The sequence below is a fragment of the Gallus gallus genome, chromosome 3 (assembly GCF_016699485.2).
Source record: "Gallus gallus isolate bGalGal1 chromosome 3, bGalGal1.mat.broiler.GRCg7b, whole genome shotgun sequence".
NCBI lineage: Eukaryota > Metazoa > Chordata > Aves > Galliformes > Phasianidae > Gallus > Gallus gallus.
The window spans coordinates 33475356-33493988 of NC_052534.1; the positions used below are offsets into that span (position 1 = coordinate 33475356).

At 36.4% G+C, this 18633-nt stretch overlaps 1 protein-coding gene across 7 annotated transcripts in view; it reads left to right on the forward strand.

The window, feature by feature from the left end:
• The window catches only part of AHCTF1 (AT-hook containing transcription factor 1), a 53055-nt gene that overhangs the window by 20479 nt on the left and 13943 nt on the right, over positions 1-18633 (forward strand). For all 7 annotated transcript variants that reach the window (XM_015283735.4, XM_015283734.4, XM_046938828.1 and 4 more), the window contains 20 exons: positions 3623-3773; positions 5831-5963; positions 6051-6232; positions 6673-6734; positions 7705-7833; positions 8385-8475; positions 8560-8649; positions 8803-8943; positions 9649-9753; positions 10484-10577; positions 11548-11671; positions 11839-11895; positions 13036-13182; positions 13801-13988; positions 14147-14291; positions 14382-14513; positions 16127-16274; positions 16359-16509; positions 17036-17143; positions 17719-17914. In XM_015283735.4, the coding sequence (XP_015139221.2) occupies positions 3623-3773; positions 5831-5963; positions 6051-6232; positions 6673-6734; positions 7705-7833; positions 8385-8475; positions 8560-8649; positions 8803-8943; positions 9649-9753; positions 10484-10577; positions 11548-11671; positions 11839-11895; positions 13036-13182; positions 13801-13988; positions 14147-14291; positions 14382-14513; positions 16127-16274; positions 16359-16509; positions 17036-17143; positions 17719-17914 (2574 nt within the window). The remainder of the gene's footprint in view (positions 1-3622; positions 3774-5830; positions 5964-6050; positions 6233-6672; positions 6735-7704; positions 7834-8384; positions 8476-8559; positions 8650-8802; positions 8944-9648; positions 9754-10483; positions 10578-11547; positions 11672-11838; positions 11896-13035; positions 13183-13800; positions 13989-14146; positions 14292-14381; positions 14514-16126; positions 16275-16358; positions 16510-17035; positions 17144-17718; positions 17915-18633) is intronic.

Consider the following 18633-nt stretch of genomic DNA (forward strand, 5'->3'; position numbering starts at 1 on the left):
AAAAGAGCTTCCATTATAGTTTGCTTCTGCTTTTGTTACAGTGCTCTGAGTGTTGTGGCAGGTTGATAGGAGAAATCTTTAATCTTGCTCCATTTTTTTGTATCTCTTTGTTTTTTATCCTGTTTTAAGTTATTTTTAGCTACAATCCTGACAGTGACAAAGATGGTACCTGATTCTGTGTGCTTTTTTTGGAAAAAAAAGTTGTCTGTATCCATTTCTCTTGTGGCTACTTTGCTCTATCTCAGTATTTCAGTGTTAGAAAGTGGGATCTTTTACTGCTCGGTGTTTCTTTGTCTTCATCATCTTCTGTACCTGAACAAGATGCAACAAGTGTTAATTTTTACCTCAGAGAACTGAAATGTTTCAGCAGGTTTTAAAAATAGATCTACTAGAAATTCCAGTTAATAACCTTTTTTTTTTCTTTAAAGTAAGTAGCGTGATCAAATACTTTGTGCTTGTGACCTGTGAGAAGTGTGGCGTAGTTAGTTTAAGACTTGCAACCCTCTACAGACCTGTGATTAGTGATTCATTCACATGCTTCTAAGAGGTGTCAGGTACTAGTCTCTGGATTCGAGATTATTCTACTCCTGTGCTGTTTCTCCTACTCAGTGAGTGTTGCAGAGGTGTGACCAAGGTGGTTAAAGAGAGGCTTAAACAGCTGGGGCCGCTGAAGAGGAAACATAGGTTCTTCACCTAGTTTCCAGTTTGAGCCGTTTATGCATGTAGCTTCAGTGTCAAAAACTGATGACACGTACTGCCAAAAAAAAAACCTAAAAGATGCATTGGGACAGAATCTGTGCACTGCAGTTAACGTAAAGCATACTTTACACTAGTCATAGTTTGTTCCATGCTGTAGTTCTCAAGGAATTTCTGAAGTTCTTAATACTTAGATCTACTTGCACAACCATCTGAGAAAAGTTTCTTGTCCATTTCTAGCGACAGAAAATTTTTAGGTTGTTCCTTTTTGTCAGGCAAAGTTTGAGTAAACAGGGATAAAAATACTGTTGACCTTTGTTCATTGAATAAGGTTTATAGGAATTTGAAAGATTTGTCTGCTGTCTTAGTGCTTTAATTTCCAGAGGTCAGACTTGCAGAGAACTGTGAAAAGGAGTTGTGTGCAGCGTGATGACAATTGCTGTTTTCAGCATGTTTTAGATAATCTGAAATTCAGTTGGATTGATTTAACATCTTTCTTAACTTATCACTTGCAATTCTGTATTTTAAATTTTGTTTTCTGTAGTATTTGTGTAGCATTGTTCAGCAAGGGGAAATGCAAAGCTCTGCACCTGACCAGAAACAATCCCAGGCACCGGTGCATGTTGGGGGCAGGTCATCTGGACAGAAACCTTGCAGAAAAGGCCTTCGGTCCCTGGCAAACAACAGGTTGACCACAAGCCAGCAGCGTGCCCTTACCACAAAGAAGGGCTATGAGATCCTGGGCTGCACTAGCAGTGCTGCTAGGAGGTCAGAGGAGGGGATCCTTTCCCTCTTGTCTGCATCGTGAGGCCACACTGCTACTGCTCTGTCCAAGTCCAGGCGGCCCAGAGCAAGAGAGTCACAGATGTACTGGAGAGAGTCCGACAGAGGACTGCAAAGTTCAATGAAGGACTGGAATGCCTCTCCACTGAGAGACACAGAGAGCTGGGGCTGTTCAGTGTGGAGATGAGAAGGCCTGTGGGAATTTCATCAGTGTACTGAAATTCTAGAAGGGAGGGTGCAAAGAGGTTCTTTTTAGTGGTGCCCATTGAGAGGATGGGAGGCAATGAGCAAAAAATGGAACACAAGAGGTTCTGTCCAAACATGAGGAAACTTTTTTTACTGTGTAGATAAGTAAGCATTGGCACAGATGGCTTCATGCTAGTTTTCCAGGGAGATCTTTTACATTTTTCTTACATATCTGCATGTCTGTTATTTCCAAAGTTATATGATAAAATAGAATGGAATGTGCATGCTTCGGAGTAAACATTAGTGTTTTTTGGTAATGAAATTATAGAACCACAGAATATCCCAAGCTGGAAGAGGCTCGCAAGCAAGGATCATTGAGTCAATCTCTGGCTTCTCACAGGACCACACAAAATTCAAACCATATTTCTGGGAGTGTTGTGCAAACACTCCTTGATCTCCCCTGATAGCTTGGGGCCGTGCCCACCGCCCTCTGGTACAGACCCTGTCCCTAACCCCCAGCTGCCCTTCCTCTGACAGCTCCATTCTGTTTCCTTTGGCCCTGTTGCTGTCACAGAGAGCAAAGCCCAGCGCTGCCCCTCCGCTCCCTGTGTGGAGCTGCAGCCACCGTGAGGCCTCTGCTCAACTCCTCTGCTCTGGGCTGAAATGCACCAAGGGACCTCAGCTGCTCCTTGTACACCTTGCCCTACAGGCCCTTCACCATCTTTGTAGCCCTCCTTTGGGTGCTCTCTGATAGTTTTATGTCCTTCCTATGTTACGGCACCCAAACCTGCACCCAGTGCTGGAGGTGAGGCCACACAGTATTGGGTCTGGTGCACCCCAGGGTACAATTGGGCTGCCAGGGCACACTGATACCTCATTCGACCTGCTGTCAACCAGAAACCCCAGATCCCTTTCTACGGGGCTGCTCCCAAATCTCTCATTCTCCAGTCTGTGTCTAGAACCAGAGTTGCCAAGGTGTAGAATCCAACACTTTTGTTAAAGTTTCTGTGGTTGCCCATTGGGTGATTGCCTGTTCCTCTAATGTGTGAGAGATCTTGACAAATTAATATCTTTCACAGTAGATGTTTTGAGCCAATGCTACATTTGGAAAGACTGTTTTTCAGTTGGTGTTCAGTTAGAACATGGCAGTATTAGAGGTTCAGTGCAGTTCTGCTGGGGTTTCTGAATATCTCAAAGCAGTTGGCCCATTCTGTAGTAATTTGTAATCTTAGATATATTTTGCACACGTATGTCTTTTCTGTTTTCCTCTTCTGCTGTTAGCTCTGTGAAGGAACCAAGGAAGATTTCGCTCATTAGTCTCTGAGAAGATATAGCTAATACAATTTTACATGATTAAGAAGATCATTAATTAGTAAGAAGTTCTCACTGCTTCTGCATAGGGATGTGTGTTCAGCCTAGTGGTGTGCATATAGTTAATAGCTCTCAGTGCCATGACTTTTCTGATTTCATGGGTTCTGTAATCAAGATGGGGAGCAAAGAGCTTTTCATCTGTATTGCGTTATTTGTAGATACATGCATAGGTCTGTAACTGAATCTTGAGTTTGTAGGACATGGAGGTATTCCAAGCCAGGTTGGATTGTGCTCGGGCAACCTGATCTGGTGGTCGGCAGCCCTGCCCACAGCATGGGTGTTGGAACAAGATGATCTTTAAGGTCATTCCAACCCAAACCGTTCTGTAATTCTGTGAAATTTGCTAAACCTTTTTCTGAACTGAATAAGGCCACATTTTAAAAACGGAGAGCATCTTTTCAACCAAACTTAACCGTTAGAATTTTGTACTTTTTAAAATGATCTTTCTGATCAAAAGTAATTTCTGTTTACTTTTGGAAATAATCCCTTGGGAAACAGTATTGTAGTTAGAAACAGTTTTATTTATTTAGGTGTAATGTACATTTTCATCTCAAAATGACCTTTTCTTTCTTCTATTTTTCTACAGGGTTTTGAATACTGTGATGAAAGATACAGTTTAGATCTCACGGGTGGAGCCTTTCCCTTGAGAGGGCAGACCAGCAATACTAAATTACTCAGCTGTCAGACCGTAGAAAAATTTCGCAACCATATTGACAGAGAGGACAGTGTTAATGAAGGTTTGTTCTGATGTCCATGTTTGGTTATTCTAAAAGGAATGTTTTTGGAATCTGAACAATGAATACTGTACCCACAGTCTCAAATATCTGCATAGAGCAGCTTGCGTGGCTTATTTAAAAAGAACGTGTTGCTTGAGTTACATTTAAAAACAGAGATGGACATTGCAGTGAGGAAAATGTATTAAGTATGTTCCTTAATGTCAGAAATTGCATGTTTCTTTAAAAATATATATAAATAAATACATCTTTGATGCTTAGCCATTTTTAAAACTTGAAAGTAAGAAGGAACTTGGCTGTTGTGTATTGATGCACTCTGCTAGTATTCATTCCTTCTGACCTGATGATGGCATTGAAGGAAGATTCAGTTAAATGTATACAGTAATTTTTAAGCGCAGTGGAAAGAAAACAACTTTTTCCTAAGGGTAGTAAATGTCATTGCTGTTAGCAATAAATACAACAAAGCAGTTCCATAATCCCTTTCTTTGTGCATTTCTTCAGCCAGTTTTAAATTTAAACTTTTAATTTACATTGAGCTTCAGATTCATGATGTGTCTTTCTTAACTGTGTTGATTTCTGCATTTCTTCAGCCAGTTTTAAATTTAAACTTTTAATTTACATTGAGCTTCAGATTCATGATGTGTCTTTCTTAACTAAGTGTTGATACCCATAAGTAGCCAAGCTGCTTTATTATATTAAATTTGAAAGAAATAATTGTATTTGAAAGGGAACTTCAGTGTGCTGTGATAGTTAATGCCATTGATTTGTTTAAATGAAAAAGTGATTTGTTCTATAATAGAATACTTACTGTTCTAACAAAATACAATGTATGTGCCTGTGGAAGATAATCTTTTTGAGGGAACAGGATGTGCTTTAGACATACTAATCAGGTAAAAATGGTTTGACTTTGAATGCCACAGCTTACTTTTATTCTGTGAAGAAGCAAAGACATATTTAAAAGTCCATATTTTGATGATGGGGAAGATGAAGAACTTTTTTGTACAGGAATGAATTTGCTTTTCTTAACCATTTGTTAAAATAAGATATGAGTTGATACAGGCTTGCATGAATTAGTTAGTATTTGTGATATGCGAGTTACTTACGATTTTTTTTGGTTGCTTTAGAATTGCTCTAGTCTGTTTTAGGCCAGGAGGTGAAGACAATGGTACGGGCAGCTGCAAGATCATAGAATGGGACTTCCTTAGGGAAAAAAATACAGGTTTTGTTCTATGCTTGATGTCGTGCTATAACAGTGTATAGGGTGGTGGTTTGTGTAACACTTTTAGTTCTTTTATCCCTTCAGCTATCACTTCTGCTGGCTACTCTGATCAATTTTGTGGTTTTTTTTCCATTGCTTAGGATTGTTGTCTGGATATTTTTCTTTCTGTTCAGACTTACGTCTGCATCTACCTGTCCATATTTTCTCTAAATCTAATAGATTCCTGTACTTGCAAGGTCTTTAGCAATAGCTTTCTTTATATGCTGTTAAAAAAAAAAAAAAGCTTACATCTGTTGTGATTGGAAAATTAAAGGTACATCTCTGGGTTTACAAATTCAGTTCTGCCCTGTCCATGTCTTCGAGACTGCTGCAGTGATCAATTTTTGCTTTGTCTTTGTTACCCTTCCCCTCCTCTCTCTTTTTACTGGCCTTTACGGATGTCAGATGTTACAAGGAAGACATTTGCATGATCTTGCAGTGCTGTTTCTGTTTATTGTCTTTGATTTAACCCTGAAACGGCAACTTCCATCTGTAATTGTGATACTAACCTCTGTAAACAATGTGTCAAAATCTAATGAACATCCTGGGATTTTCTTCACTTGTCACGTATTTCTGAGGAGTGTGTTCTTAAATCTTCTTTTAAAAAAGATATTTACAAGGTAACTGTATGCGTCAAGCATGCTATTTGTTTCTGAAGTATTTATCAAGCTAAATATCTCAATCAGTTATTAATGTATGAGCTGAGAGATACAACAGAATTAAACTAAAACAGAAAGTGCTATTTTAAAAATATCAAATGTACAATACTTTCTACAACTAAACCATTTCTTGTCTTTTACAGTAATATCTCCTGACACCAGTGTATCAATCTTCAGCTGGCAAGTGAATACATATGGTCAGGGAAAACCATCTACTTATTTGGGAGTATTTGACATTAACCGCTGGTATCATGCTCAAATGCCAGATTCACTAAGGTAGTCTTTTACTAAGTTGTTTTCAGTGTTCTTACAAATAACTTATTGGAATGTTGATGTTGAACTTACACGTTTGCTTCCCTAAAGGCCAGAAGAATTCCTTCATAATTGCCCCTATTTTGCTTTATGGTCTCTGGATGCTGTAACAAGTGTGACTTCTCCGAACCTCATTTTGGATGTTCTGGTACACGAGCGGAGTTTAAGTCGTGGAGTTCCTCCATCTTACCCACCGCCTGAGCAGTTTTTTAATCCAAGCACCTATAATTTTGGTAGGTATTTCACTGCTTTTAATAGAGATAAGTTTCAGAATTGAGGTCAAATGTCTTTTGTTAGTTCTCATGTTTGTTGTTTGTCATTTAAAGAATAAACAAACCAACCAAACCAAGACCCAACTATTATCAGTTTACCAACAAAGTAATTAATCTTGTCAAATATACCAGGCAGTTTTGTGTTCTGGTGCATTTATAATGTAGCCTGTGAAGTGATTATGGTTATAAAATGAAATGACTTTAAACTGAAGGTTTTCCACACAGCAACACCAGAGAGAAAATTTGTACAATACAATAAGGATGTTTTCAAAAAGTTTGTAAGTGACTTGGCAAAGAAAAAGAAAGTTATTGACTTGTATCTTGCTGTGTTAAAAATGTAGGCTGGTCAAAGAGTGATGTTGATGCTATAGAATTTTAACAAACATTCTTTGTTTCTGCAGATGGTACATGCTTGCTGAACTCTGGAGTAGTTCACATGACTTGCACTGGCTTCCAGAAGGAGGTGATCTTTTATCATATCTTCATTGAGAATGTCAAGAAGTGTATATTTGTTTTCTGTTGTAGTGCTTTCAGTGTAAGAGGATGTTTTATGCCAATCCTGCCCATCTACCTGCATAATTGCAACTAAATCTTTCCAGTTTTAAGCAAATGGTTATATTTTAAGTCCACTGCGGGGACTGTAAAACTTCCATTGACTCCTGCTGAGCATAATGGATCTGGGTGTCTGGAGAGCAATACAGTGTTCCTCTAGGAGCAAGAGCAAAAGTGTTGTAGAGGTTAGGGAAAACTGTTGCTTCTTGGTGATGCATCCTTCAGATGATAAGTCGGGATATTCATCCATGATTAAATTTGAAACAGGAGGACAGAGAATAGAGAAAATTTATATAGATTTTTTTAAACTTTAGGAATAAATTATTTTTTTTCTCCTGTACTTGGCCAAATTACAGCTGAGCCACCACACATACTGTTAAGAAATGATGAGGACTTTTTTGGGTTTTTTTTCCTCATTATGTATTTCCAGCTTAAGTAGTTGTGTATTGCATTGCACGCCGTTAAGTGTAGGATGGGTGTTAAATATAACTTAATGCTTCAGCACAGCCAGCCATAGCATTAATCTTCCCAAATGTGATTTAAAATTGTCTAAAAGCTAGATCATTTTTATGGGATGCATTTTGTTTCAGTGGAAAAGCCAGCATGTAAACAGAGAAGCTAGAAAATACGTAGTTGAAATATGGTATATGCAGATATTTTGTTTTATAGGATTTTTATAAACTTCGTGTTTTTGTCTGTAATCTTGAAGTCTGCATAGTAATACTTAGATTGCTAACCTAAAGTTTATTACTGATGCAATCTTTCTGGTAGTTTGTCAATTTTTTAGTTTCTTTTTTTTTTCAGTGATTATTCAGGATGTTATTCTGTGATGGAATAAAAGTAATGCCGTCTTTAATCTTTGTTTCTTATTGCTGTTTCAGACCTTGAATTTTTTAAAGAAGTCTGGTCCTTCAATAAGTGAAGCCATCTGCGATAGCTACAATAGGTGCCTTGTAGCTGGCTTGCTATCTCCAAGACTAGTTGATGTCCAGCCATCCAGTCTGAGTCAGGTGAGCACATGTCAGGAATCAAGGGGGGAATACATCTATATTCTCTGACAGGACTGTAGAAACTGTCATGATATGTCATCATAAGGCATGATGTCTTGACACGGCTTTGTGTCTTCATAATCTAGAAAGCAGGCTGACTTTGGTTTCACTGTTTCTCATGCAAATGTTGCATATTTGTATTTGATTTGTCTCCATCATACATTCCTGATGGAAAACTTCTGTGTGCAAAATGTACAATGGGTATTAGCAGGGGATGTTACTGAAAATAGTTAATCAGAGCTCAGTAAATTAAGTTTATAGCATATACACATGCAGATAAAGGTGAGAATTAGCCTTTAGTAAGATGAAACGTTAGAGGACAAGTTAATATGTTTGCCAAACCAATGAGCCAGTGATTCAAATTAAGTAAAGGAATGTGGAATTAGTTGAGTTTGTGCTAAATGACTTTTTGGTGTCTGTATGACAGTTTTTGTAGAAAGAAACACTTAACTGTTGATGGTTCAGACATTGATAGTATGTAAGAATCTCATTTTATTTTGCCTCACGTTTAGGAGGAGCAGTTAGAAGCTGTATTGTCAGCTGCTGTTCAGACAAGTTCTTTAGAACTTCTGACTGGATACATTAAGCATTGGACATCTGAAGGTAATGACTACTTACGGTGATTTTGTTTTGTATTCTTGAGCTTGAAATTGTTTGTTCATTCCTTTTTTGTTTTCTTTTTTAAAGAGCAGCCAAGTTCTGCTGCCAGTTTACGGTTTGTTCTTGAGTGGACATGGAACAAAGTGATCTATACAAAAGACGAATTTGACCAAATCTGTGAGTAATACTGCAAGGATTTTGCAAATATAAAATTACCCTTTCTAAATGAGCATATTTGGCAGTTTGAGTCTACTGTGATACTTCAGGTGTACTTTGAAACCTATTTGAAATGGCTCTGTATGCTAATGATTTAATATGTATTCTGAAAAGGTGTTCCGCTGTTCGATGGCTCTTGCAACTTCATTGATCCACAAACAATGCAGTCTCTTCAGCACTGCCAGTTACTTTTGAGCAACCTTAGCACAGTCTTGAACTGTTTTCTCACAGAAGCACGAGAGCTTACTGAAAAAGGTTTGTAATAGTATTCCTACATCTTTCATGTGTCTTACTTATCTATTCATTCAGGATGGTGTTGGGGTTGTAGTTGAGGAAATAAGAACTTCTTTTGTTTTGGTGCTTGGAAGACTGTCAGGTTTAGGTAGGAGAAGGGCTTAAGTTTGAGTGAGAAATTGTAGCTGGCACTTCATATGAATCTGTTCAAGGCAGTGATTTGCTATGGAGTGCATGAAGATATATTGGGGAAGTTACATTCAGCAGGAAGATGCATAAGCAACTGGGTTGGAAATAGAACAGTTGAATATAGTAATACTAGAAATTATTCGTTACAGTTCTTAGCTAGCAACTTACTTGAGTGCAAATACTGTATTATGATTGTAAAGGAAACAGTTGAGTAAGTTGTAAGAATAAGATAACTAAATTTGTACAGTTCCTTTTTTAAAAGCTTGGCATATTGAAAACATAGAGAGGTTTCTTTGTGCTAAAAATCTGCCATATGAGAAAGAAATGTTTTACAAGTGTATTCAGTAGTTCAGACTTGATCTTTTGAATATTTTTTAAGTTTTATTTTAAACATTTAGTGAAGGTGGTGCTTTGCAAAGGGTTACTTTTGTTGTGGTGACTGTGGTTTTTTTCTTTAAGAAAAAATTTTACCATATTATTTTTATACTTTTTACTTAATATGATGAAAGGAGGTTAATTCTGACATGTATTTTTCAGGTGTTACAGATCTGACAAATAAGCAGGTGGTGACTAGCCTCATTTCTTTGTACGCCCAAGTGGTCATCTGGTTCTGTCGATCCAGTCTCCTACCAGAGGGCTTAGGTAAGCTTTAGCTGCGGTACATTTCTAACAGTGATTCCTGTGAGCACATTTAGCCACACAGTAAATGTTTCTTCACGAACAAGTAGTGTTGTTTCAGTGATGGTGCATGCTGAAGTTTTGTTGGTGAAATGAATATTTTACTGGTTTTTGCAAATGTGTAGCGTGGAATAATGCAAGCGGTTTCTTTCCTTGTATGTTCTTTAAGAACAGCAAACAGCAGTGAGTTTTTCCCTTTAATGTTATTGAGCCAAGCAATTCTTTAAATACTTGGTATTTTAAGCAAGTTGCAGTTAAACTGTGTTTCCTGGGATATTTTTACAGTAAAAGCATTACCTGAAAGTTTTGAACTTTTTTATTGCTTGAGGGGAACATGCAAAGCATTGGAAATGTTTTTTTAGTTGTGTGGAATAGAAATTTCATTGTCAACCTTAATAGTTTCAAAAATTTTCACATTACATGTTTATTAAAAAAACCCAGCAAACTCCTTTGAGGTCTTTTTTTATAATTGTGATCTACTGTTGATAATGTTCCGAATTTTACATTAACTGTAAAATTCAAATGACTGGGGAGACAAGAAGGAAATGACTTGTGATTTCTGTTCTAGTAAAAAAGAAACAAAGCTGGCTTCTTTCAAAGCTGAAAGCTTCCTTATGCTTCTTGATGTTCAGATGTTATGAGCTGTGCGATTTATTAGTTCTTTAACTGTCTTTTTTCCCTTGATTGCCTGCAGATGATGATATGCATTTATCTAGACCTTTCTACAATTATCCCCTGATTCAGAGCTATTATACCAGTCATCGACAGAAACTTGAGCGCTTATCAAGGTGAGATTTACTGGAGACATCTGGAACACTTCCATTGCGAATTCAGAAGTGCTGGTGAATGGCATTTATATATAAACAATTGTATTTACTGTGCTAAATGCATTTGCCAGCAGTACCCAATTCAGTGATGCATTTGCTCTGTTGAATACAGAGGTTACTTTTCTGTACTATGGTCTGTATGTATTCCTCTGCTTAGTACTGACTTTAAAGTGCATCTTATTTGACTTCTCGAGTAGCTTACGTGTGCACTGGTAAGGAACGTGAGTCCACTTCATTTAGTACGTTTTTTTGTTTGTTTTGCTTTTGATTGTTGGGAAAGTGAAAGGGCAGCATCAGTCAGTGATGTCTGTCTTCGAAGAATGCAATTTTAAAAGTTCAGACATGCATCATTGAAATGGTGTGTCTCCATAAACATAAATACTGCTTGTGATGATACTGAAATTCACCTGTATAATTAGCTTTGTGAAAAGAAGTTTTTCAGTAACAGAAGTGAAGTGCTGAAAATGAAAGGTGAAATTTCCATCAGGTTATCTCACAGCTGCTATGTTGGAACACTCCAGTTTGAAGTATGAGATTAACATTAAAAAGAAGTGGTGTTTCAGTACTGTTAAATTTCCTCTTTTAGATAGTGAGAGTGATGATTTTTGGCACTTCTTCCACAGTTTCTTCTGTGTTGCAAGTAACACCACAGGCAGGAACAGCCTGAAAACTAAAAGCTCATTGCAGATTTTGACTCAGTAGAAGAGCTTTTAGGATTTCTATTTTAAGCTCCTGTAATAATTGAATGCAACCTAATGAACATGTTTCAACTGGCTCAAATTTTCATGTGTTTCTCGTGATGTTCACACCTCTGTATGTTTGTTGCTTTCTTTTCTTCAGAGGTGTGTATTTATTTTGGTGTTTTGGTTGAGGTGTTGGAGTTGGTGTTTGGCTCTCTCCAAATCCTTGCTACTTTTTTTTTTTCTTCCAGAGGAAGATGGGATTCTGACTGCTTGATGATAGATGGAATGGTTTCCCAGTTAGGAGAACAAGCTCAGAAATTGTGGCGGAGGGATGAAGGAGGAACTGGGAAATACCCACCTGCTAGTTTACATGTGAGCGCTATATTCCTTTAAAAACAAAGCAGGAACAACAAACCACAAAAAACAGCAATAATAAACAAAAATAAAGAATCCAAGAGTCTGATTTATGGAGTGTGGGAGGGTGATGGGTTTTCTTTGGTTGTTTATTTTTTTGGTAAAAAGAAAATTTTTCATTTCAGGCACTGCTGGATCTCTATTTGTTAGAAAACATCGAAGAAAACTACAAGCATGCAATTGTATCCTTTATAGTTACTTCAGTATATGCACATAAATGCTTTTAAATGTTCACTATGTACTTAACATTTTTAAATTTATGCTTCAAGGAGTGTAGAGGAAAAGATTTTGTTTAGAATTAAGTGGTGATCAGAAGCAATTTTATTTTTCTGTACTGTTGATTTTTTTTTCTTTCATACTTTATTGCAAAGTCTTTTCTGACAAAACAGATACTCTACAGAACAGTTAAAGATTAAAAAACCCTGGTTTTCTTAAAATTGTAGAACTTTTTAAAGGCAGCAATAGCAAATGGCTACATTTGAGCATGACGCGCTGCAAGTGCTGTTTCAGAGCAAAATGAGTTGTAGTAGTGTTGTATCAGTACCTGTTTGTTTTTTCTGAAATCGTTGATTATTGGGTTTTTTCTTTTATTTTTTTCTATTTTTTTTCCAGCACAGCTAACAGTGCTTGCTTTTGTTCTGCTCTAATTGCAGGCACATAGAATAATAAACAGAGAGAGAAACAAGATTGGACAGAGACCTAATTTTGAAGCTGCTGAAATGCACAGGATTGTTTTGTTGCCTCACCAAACAGAGGGGAGGGGAGCATAAAGAGGAAGGGTGTTTAAAACTGTTGTACCTCAGAGATCCCTGATTAGAGTATATTCCTAAAAACGTGTCAGAAGGAGAAAATGACATTACCAGAAAATAATGCTGTTTTAATTCCAGTTTTTTTCATTGGGAACTGATACATGTTGTGAAATTTTATGTTGTTTTGCATGCACTGGAAATGAGGAAATAACACCAGGGGATTTATAAGCCCTGAGTGTTTAAATGCTTTAAATGTCCAGCTGATAGCTCCACTGATGGAGGAGGGGTCTGAGTTTATAACTGAGGTTTTTAATTATCTGAAATTAACCTTTTTGAAAACATTACAGAAATCAGAGAGTGTTTCTTTCTGATTGTTTACTCAGAATGAGATTTGGTGGTTTAAATCGTGGCTTTCTCAGAATTATAACATCTTAAAAGGGCAAGACTAATCCATTATTTTTTTCTTCTTTCTAACACTTTTATATTCTTACTTCATTAGTATTTTTCTGAATATATTGTGATAAATTCTTGTTCTTACAAATTAATTAGCCTTAATCATGCACTTGATATCAGACAATTTACTTACTGCTGGATATCATGCATTCCTTTCCAAATAAAACAGAAACTTCAATTGACTCCTTTCCAACTGTTTTTGCTATCCCCTGGGGTCTTGTGAAGCTTATTCAAGGCTTTTGGCTTCTGGATCACAATGATTTTGAAGTAAGTATGTTACCACTTAATTAGGCATTAGGTGTTACAATATGGAGCTGTAAACTGTAAGAAGATGTTTTCTTTTTTAAGTTGGTACTTGGCTAGTAACAGGTGATAAAAGATCAGAGGCTTTTTTTAATAACACTCTTACAATATTAAGCCGTTTATTTAAGTCATTTCAGGCAGAACAGCTGAAAAATTTCCCCCCAAAATGATGTTCTAGATATTTAAACTGCTAAAACTGTCATGATAGCAGTAGTGTTTTAGGCAGAAGATTGAAAAGAAGATTGCATGTTGTTTCTATTGCTGAAGTTTGGTTTTTTTTTTCATGATGTCAATAAAATCTATTTACTTTCGAGGATTGCTATAAAAAGTTATGTTTATATACAGATACTTGATTGACTTAGCAATGTGTTTTAAAACACTTTGTTCTGTATGGCTGGCATTTTTTTGTGTGTATATGTAAATGCTTAAAAAGTCTATTTACACTTCCTGTATCAAGTATTCTGTTACTACTCGTCATTTAATATTATCTAACAGATTTGCCACTACTTAGGAAGTTTTTGAGTACTTTTATTATGAGTGAATATTATATATCTTAACAAACCTAATTTCTGACTTCTACAGAATTCATTGGCCCTTCTCTTTCATCCAGCTACAATCAAAACTGTGCCATGGCAACATATGAGAATTATTCAATCCCTGATGTGCCAAGGAGAGCATAGGCGAGCCCTCAGATACATACAGATGATGAAGCCAGCAATGTCGAGCAGTAGTGAAGTGCAGCTTTTCCTCACTGTGTTACTGTCCAATAGGTAAAGAAATATATCCCACCATGTTGTATTCAGTTATGATGGGAAGGTGGAGAAAAAGTAATATAAATCACTGTCACTTTTAACTTCCAATATACAGCAATTTTGGGGCATCTTTTTGATTATATTATTATTATTTACATCTCAAAAATTAATTCCAGGTGCATGGTGGAGGCTTGGAGCCTGTTGCAGCAGCATACCACGAAGTTAAATGTAGAAGAACTTTTAAAACACATGTATGAAATCTGCCAGGAGATGGGACTAATGGAAGACTTACTGAAGCTACCTTTCACAGACACTGAACAAGTAAGTGTGGACAAGAAAGATATCTTAATCATCTCTTTGAAAAGAGAAGAGACAGAATTGTAATAGTTTTTTGAAATGTGTTTCTCCTAGGAGTGTTTGGAGAAATTCTTACAGACCAATGGTGGTGTTCAGAATCATGAATTTCTTTTAGTCCACCATCTGCAGCGTGCCAACTATATTCCAGCACTGCAATTGAATCATTCAATGAAGGTCAATCTTATGGTAAGCATAAAAGTTCCCTCCAGGAGCACAAATTTATTGTACATGTTGTTAACTGTTTTTGGTATTACTCCATAAAAATCCTGGTTTGTTTTTTTTGTTGTTGTTGTTCAGTGTATTTCAAATCATGATATAATAAACTAGGAATAAGTTTCCGAACCTTGAGTAGAAACTGAACCTAAAAGTTGAACAAAATATTTCACTTATCCAAAGCTACTTTGTGAACTTATAAATTGTTATGGACCGATTGACTCCATTTAAGGTAATTCAAATCTGATTAATATAGGAAGGCTGCTCTGAAAGTAATGCCTCCTTTTTGAGCATCTTGGTCCACAATGAAAGAGACGTGTTGGTGGCATGGCAGTAGAGGTAGACCCATCCCACCATATTCCTTTACATTTTGTTGCCACGTGACAAATGGCAGCAGAGGAGCAATCTGACATAATGGCATTTAACATGGGAGTGTGTACGAAGCAAAACCATGTAATCAGATTCTTCTCTGCATGAAAAACAGCATTTATTGACATTCATCAGTGCTTGCTGAACATTTCTGGGGACCAACCAGTGGAGGTGAACTGAACAGTGAAAACTGAACTATATGGGCAATGTTTTTCTAGCAATGACAACGTCATAGCAACTGCAGATTTCTGCAGTTGTGGAATGCAGGCTCTAGTTCATTGCTGACAGAAAAAATGCATAGTTAATGGTGGTGACTGTGCTAAAAAACAGTGTTCTTAGCTGAGAATCAATTCATCAGATGGTATTACAGTGTTCTTTTTATCTGTTAACGTTTCTGTGGGGGGAAATAAGAAAGTAGGAGGCGTTACTTTTGGAGCAACCTCTATCTATCTATCTGGCTATCTATGTATTATATATTTTATGTATTTTTATATACTATAGTAAAATTATATATACATACATATATATAAAATAATATATTAAGAGATATATATTATGCATTATATATCATATATATATATATCTTTTTTCTAATATGTAACTAAGTTCAATTTCTCTGGAGTCCTGCATTACAAAAATCAATTTTTACTAACAGTATAGAGCAAAATATTTTTTTGCTTAAACATTCATTGAGAAGGCACTTTAACCCCATGAAGAACTCCAGCATTTCTGGAATCATAGTTTTCCAGTGAATCGAGCTTATAAGGTGATCACAGAATTTTTAGGTCCTGCATTTGAAAGCTTCCATCTTTCTGGAAGGTGTGTTTAGATAGCTTTTTCGTGCTTGTTTTAATACTGAAAACATTTTGTCCAGTGTAACTTACAGTTGTCTTGTATATTCAGTTATTTCTAGCCTTGATTTTTCTCTTGTTATTGTGTTGTTTTGTAAGCTATTTGAAAATGGGAATTGCAGGTGACAAAGCTGCTATCAGGAATAGATTTGGTAGAGTACAAACATTGCTGTAACTTAAAGATGTAGACTCTGTTGTTAAGCCAGTCTGCCATCCACTTTGTTAAAAATAGGCAGAATTGGTGTTTGCTGATGGATATATTTTAATATCTCTGTAGATGAAGTGTACTCACTAATTAGAGAAGCGTGGATTCTCTGCAGTGAACTTCTTGTAATTAGTTAACTTCTTCCTTTGCTCTTTTATTAGAATGATCGTGATCCTCGTTTGAGAGAGAGAGCGGTTGCCAGAAATTCTATATTAGACCAATATGGCAAGATCCTTCCTAGAGTTCAAAGGAAGCTGGCTTTAGAGAGAGCCAAACCTTACCGTTTGCCTTCATCGGTGTTCAGAGAAGGTAACTTAGGGGAAAAAGTATAATGGACAACTGACCACCACTCTGATTACACAAGGATAATATTTTTTCCCTTATCCTTCACAGTCTCAAGACCAAAGCCCTTATCAACAGTAGCAAAACAAGCTCATGCTGGAAATGTGCATACAAGAGCAACTTTCATCAGTAATGTATTATCCAAAATTGGGGAAGTATGGGTAGGAAATGAGCAGAAAAACAGTTTCTCACAATGTGATAGGTAAGAAGTCTTTTCACAAATTAGTCTTTAGCTGCGTGTTTGGGGCTGAGAGACAAAAATCTGTTTGAATTTTTTAGTATTTGAGTGGAAAGGTGGGCCAAAGTAAAGCTTGCTTTGGATATGCAAAGTACAACATTCAAGATTCAATATGTGATAAGTAATATTTGGCAAAAAAGTTCTTCAGTTAAGATAGTCTTAATTATGCAAAAACATATTTTTGCATTATGGCTAAATGTGCTTTTACATTTAAGATAGCTGAAACGAAAACTGATAGCCATCAATCTGTTGGTGTACAGATTTTGATAGATGTGATTGTATGAGCGAATAGTAATCTTTTACCATTTTGTGTCTGTTCTCTGCATTGTATTAGCCTTTTAAAATTGTTTGCAATTCTATTTTTTAAGTAAAGGAGACTAATACTTGTCAAATGATTTACTTGTAGGTGGCTTGGTCAAGTAAACTTGAATTCAGATATATTTGGACTGTAAGGGACAGAAAGTAAATTACATTTTCCTTTTAATTCTAGTCCCAGAGTTGCAGAACCGCCAGTCATAACTCATCCTCTCCCTGATGCAGAGTTGCCTGATGCATTTGTTGGGACACCAATTACAAAATTTTCACGAAAATGTTCCAGGTACAGCAGATCCAGAGTGAAGATTCAAAAGATATGGGGGTGGGAACACGTATTATGCAGTCTATGTTCTAAATATCAAAAGTAATTTTTGTTTTAGGTGCGTTTTGTCTTAACAAATAGCAAGTTAGTAATAATAACAATTTTAGTATTACTGAATTACTTACTATTCACTACTAAATGTGGTTAGTAATACTACGTTTAAAATAGCTTCATAATATGCTTCTGATATGTAATTCTTGAGTTTTCAAATCTGTCTCCGTATAGTTCTGCGTCTGCTAAAAAATGAATGTAGGTGTACAACTAAGTAGGGAATTTGAAGTGCAGATTAATTCTCTTTCGACATGACACCTGTAAGTGTAAAATTGGATTACTCTTGCCTCAGAGGCAGTGATTTAGGAAATAGTTTGTTTTGTATTTAATAACGAAAAGAAGATGCAAATTACTTGGACCAGGGCTTGATACGCTACCCTAACAGTGAGGATGCACTCATAACGTCTTGTCCAATGTATATTCTTGTTATTTATTGTCTCAAATTTAGTTTTATATTTATGGTTTAAAATTGTATATCTTAACAGATTGCTGGATTTGGTGGTTCGTCCTGTTCCTTCATGTTCTCCAGCACAGAATGATGGCTGGCAGTCACCATGCCTGCCTTCTACTTCATACTTAGAATCCACCTCATTGAAATCAAACATAAATGGTTCCAGCTCACAAAAAAAATTTTCAAGAGCTTCAGAGCTGAATTTGCTGGAGACTCCACTTGTGGTTAAGGTTGGTATTTAAAAAAATAAGCAGTTAGAACCCACAGACCAAAAGAAAAGCCTGTGAAATTTAAAATTTAACCATGGTATTTAACACAAACAGTATTGAATGCAAGTTTTGAATTTACACGCGGTGTTTATAGAGGGCTTTTGGGAAATGTACGTCAGTAAGTCTTGAGAAGGAAATTTAAAACTGGAAGTTTAGTTCTAACTTAGTTGCAGTATACATCTTGTCCGATCACTAATGAAATAGTTATTTTTATTACAGTGGAAAAAAGTAAGTTGAAATCGGACTTTTCAATGTACATACTTACACATGTGCTTCGTAGCATAACCATCTCATTAAGCACTTCGTAGCTCTGTTTGACTTGCCTGCCTGGAAGCCAGAGTATATATGCTTCAGTTTCTTAATCCAGTTAAGTGAATGGCAGCAGCTGTGGTTATCTGCAGTTTTTTTCCTGTGATTCTGTGATTTTAGGAGAGCATTGCAGAAGCCATAGAAATTACTGGCATCGAGATGACATCACAGCAAAGATGCTGAATTCTTGTTTCTTCAGGAAATCAGTTTGAAAGATAACATTCTATATTTACATTAAAAAAGAAAGAAAGCAGCCTTTACCTTTAGAAAAAGAGAATATAGAGGTTAAATTTTGTCCTCTCTGCTTTTACAAATAGAGTTTTAGCTGAAACTAATGCTTTTGGCAAGTGAAGTCTTCCCTTTTAAAGATG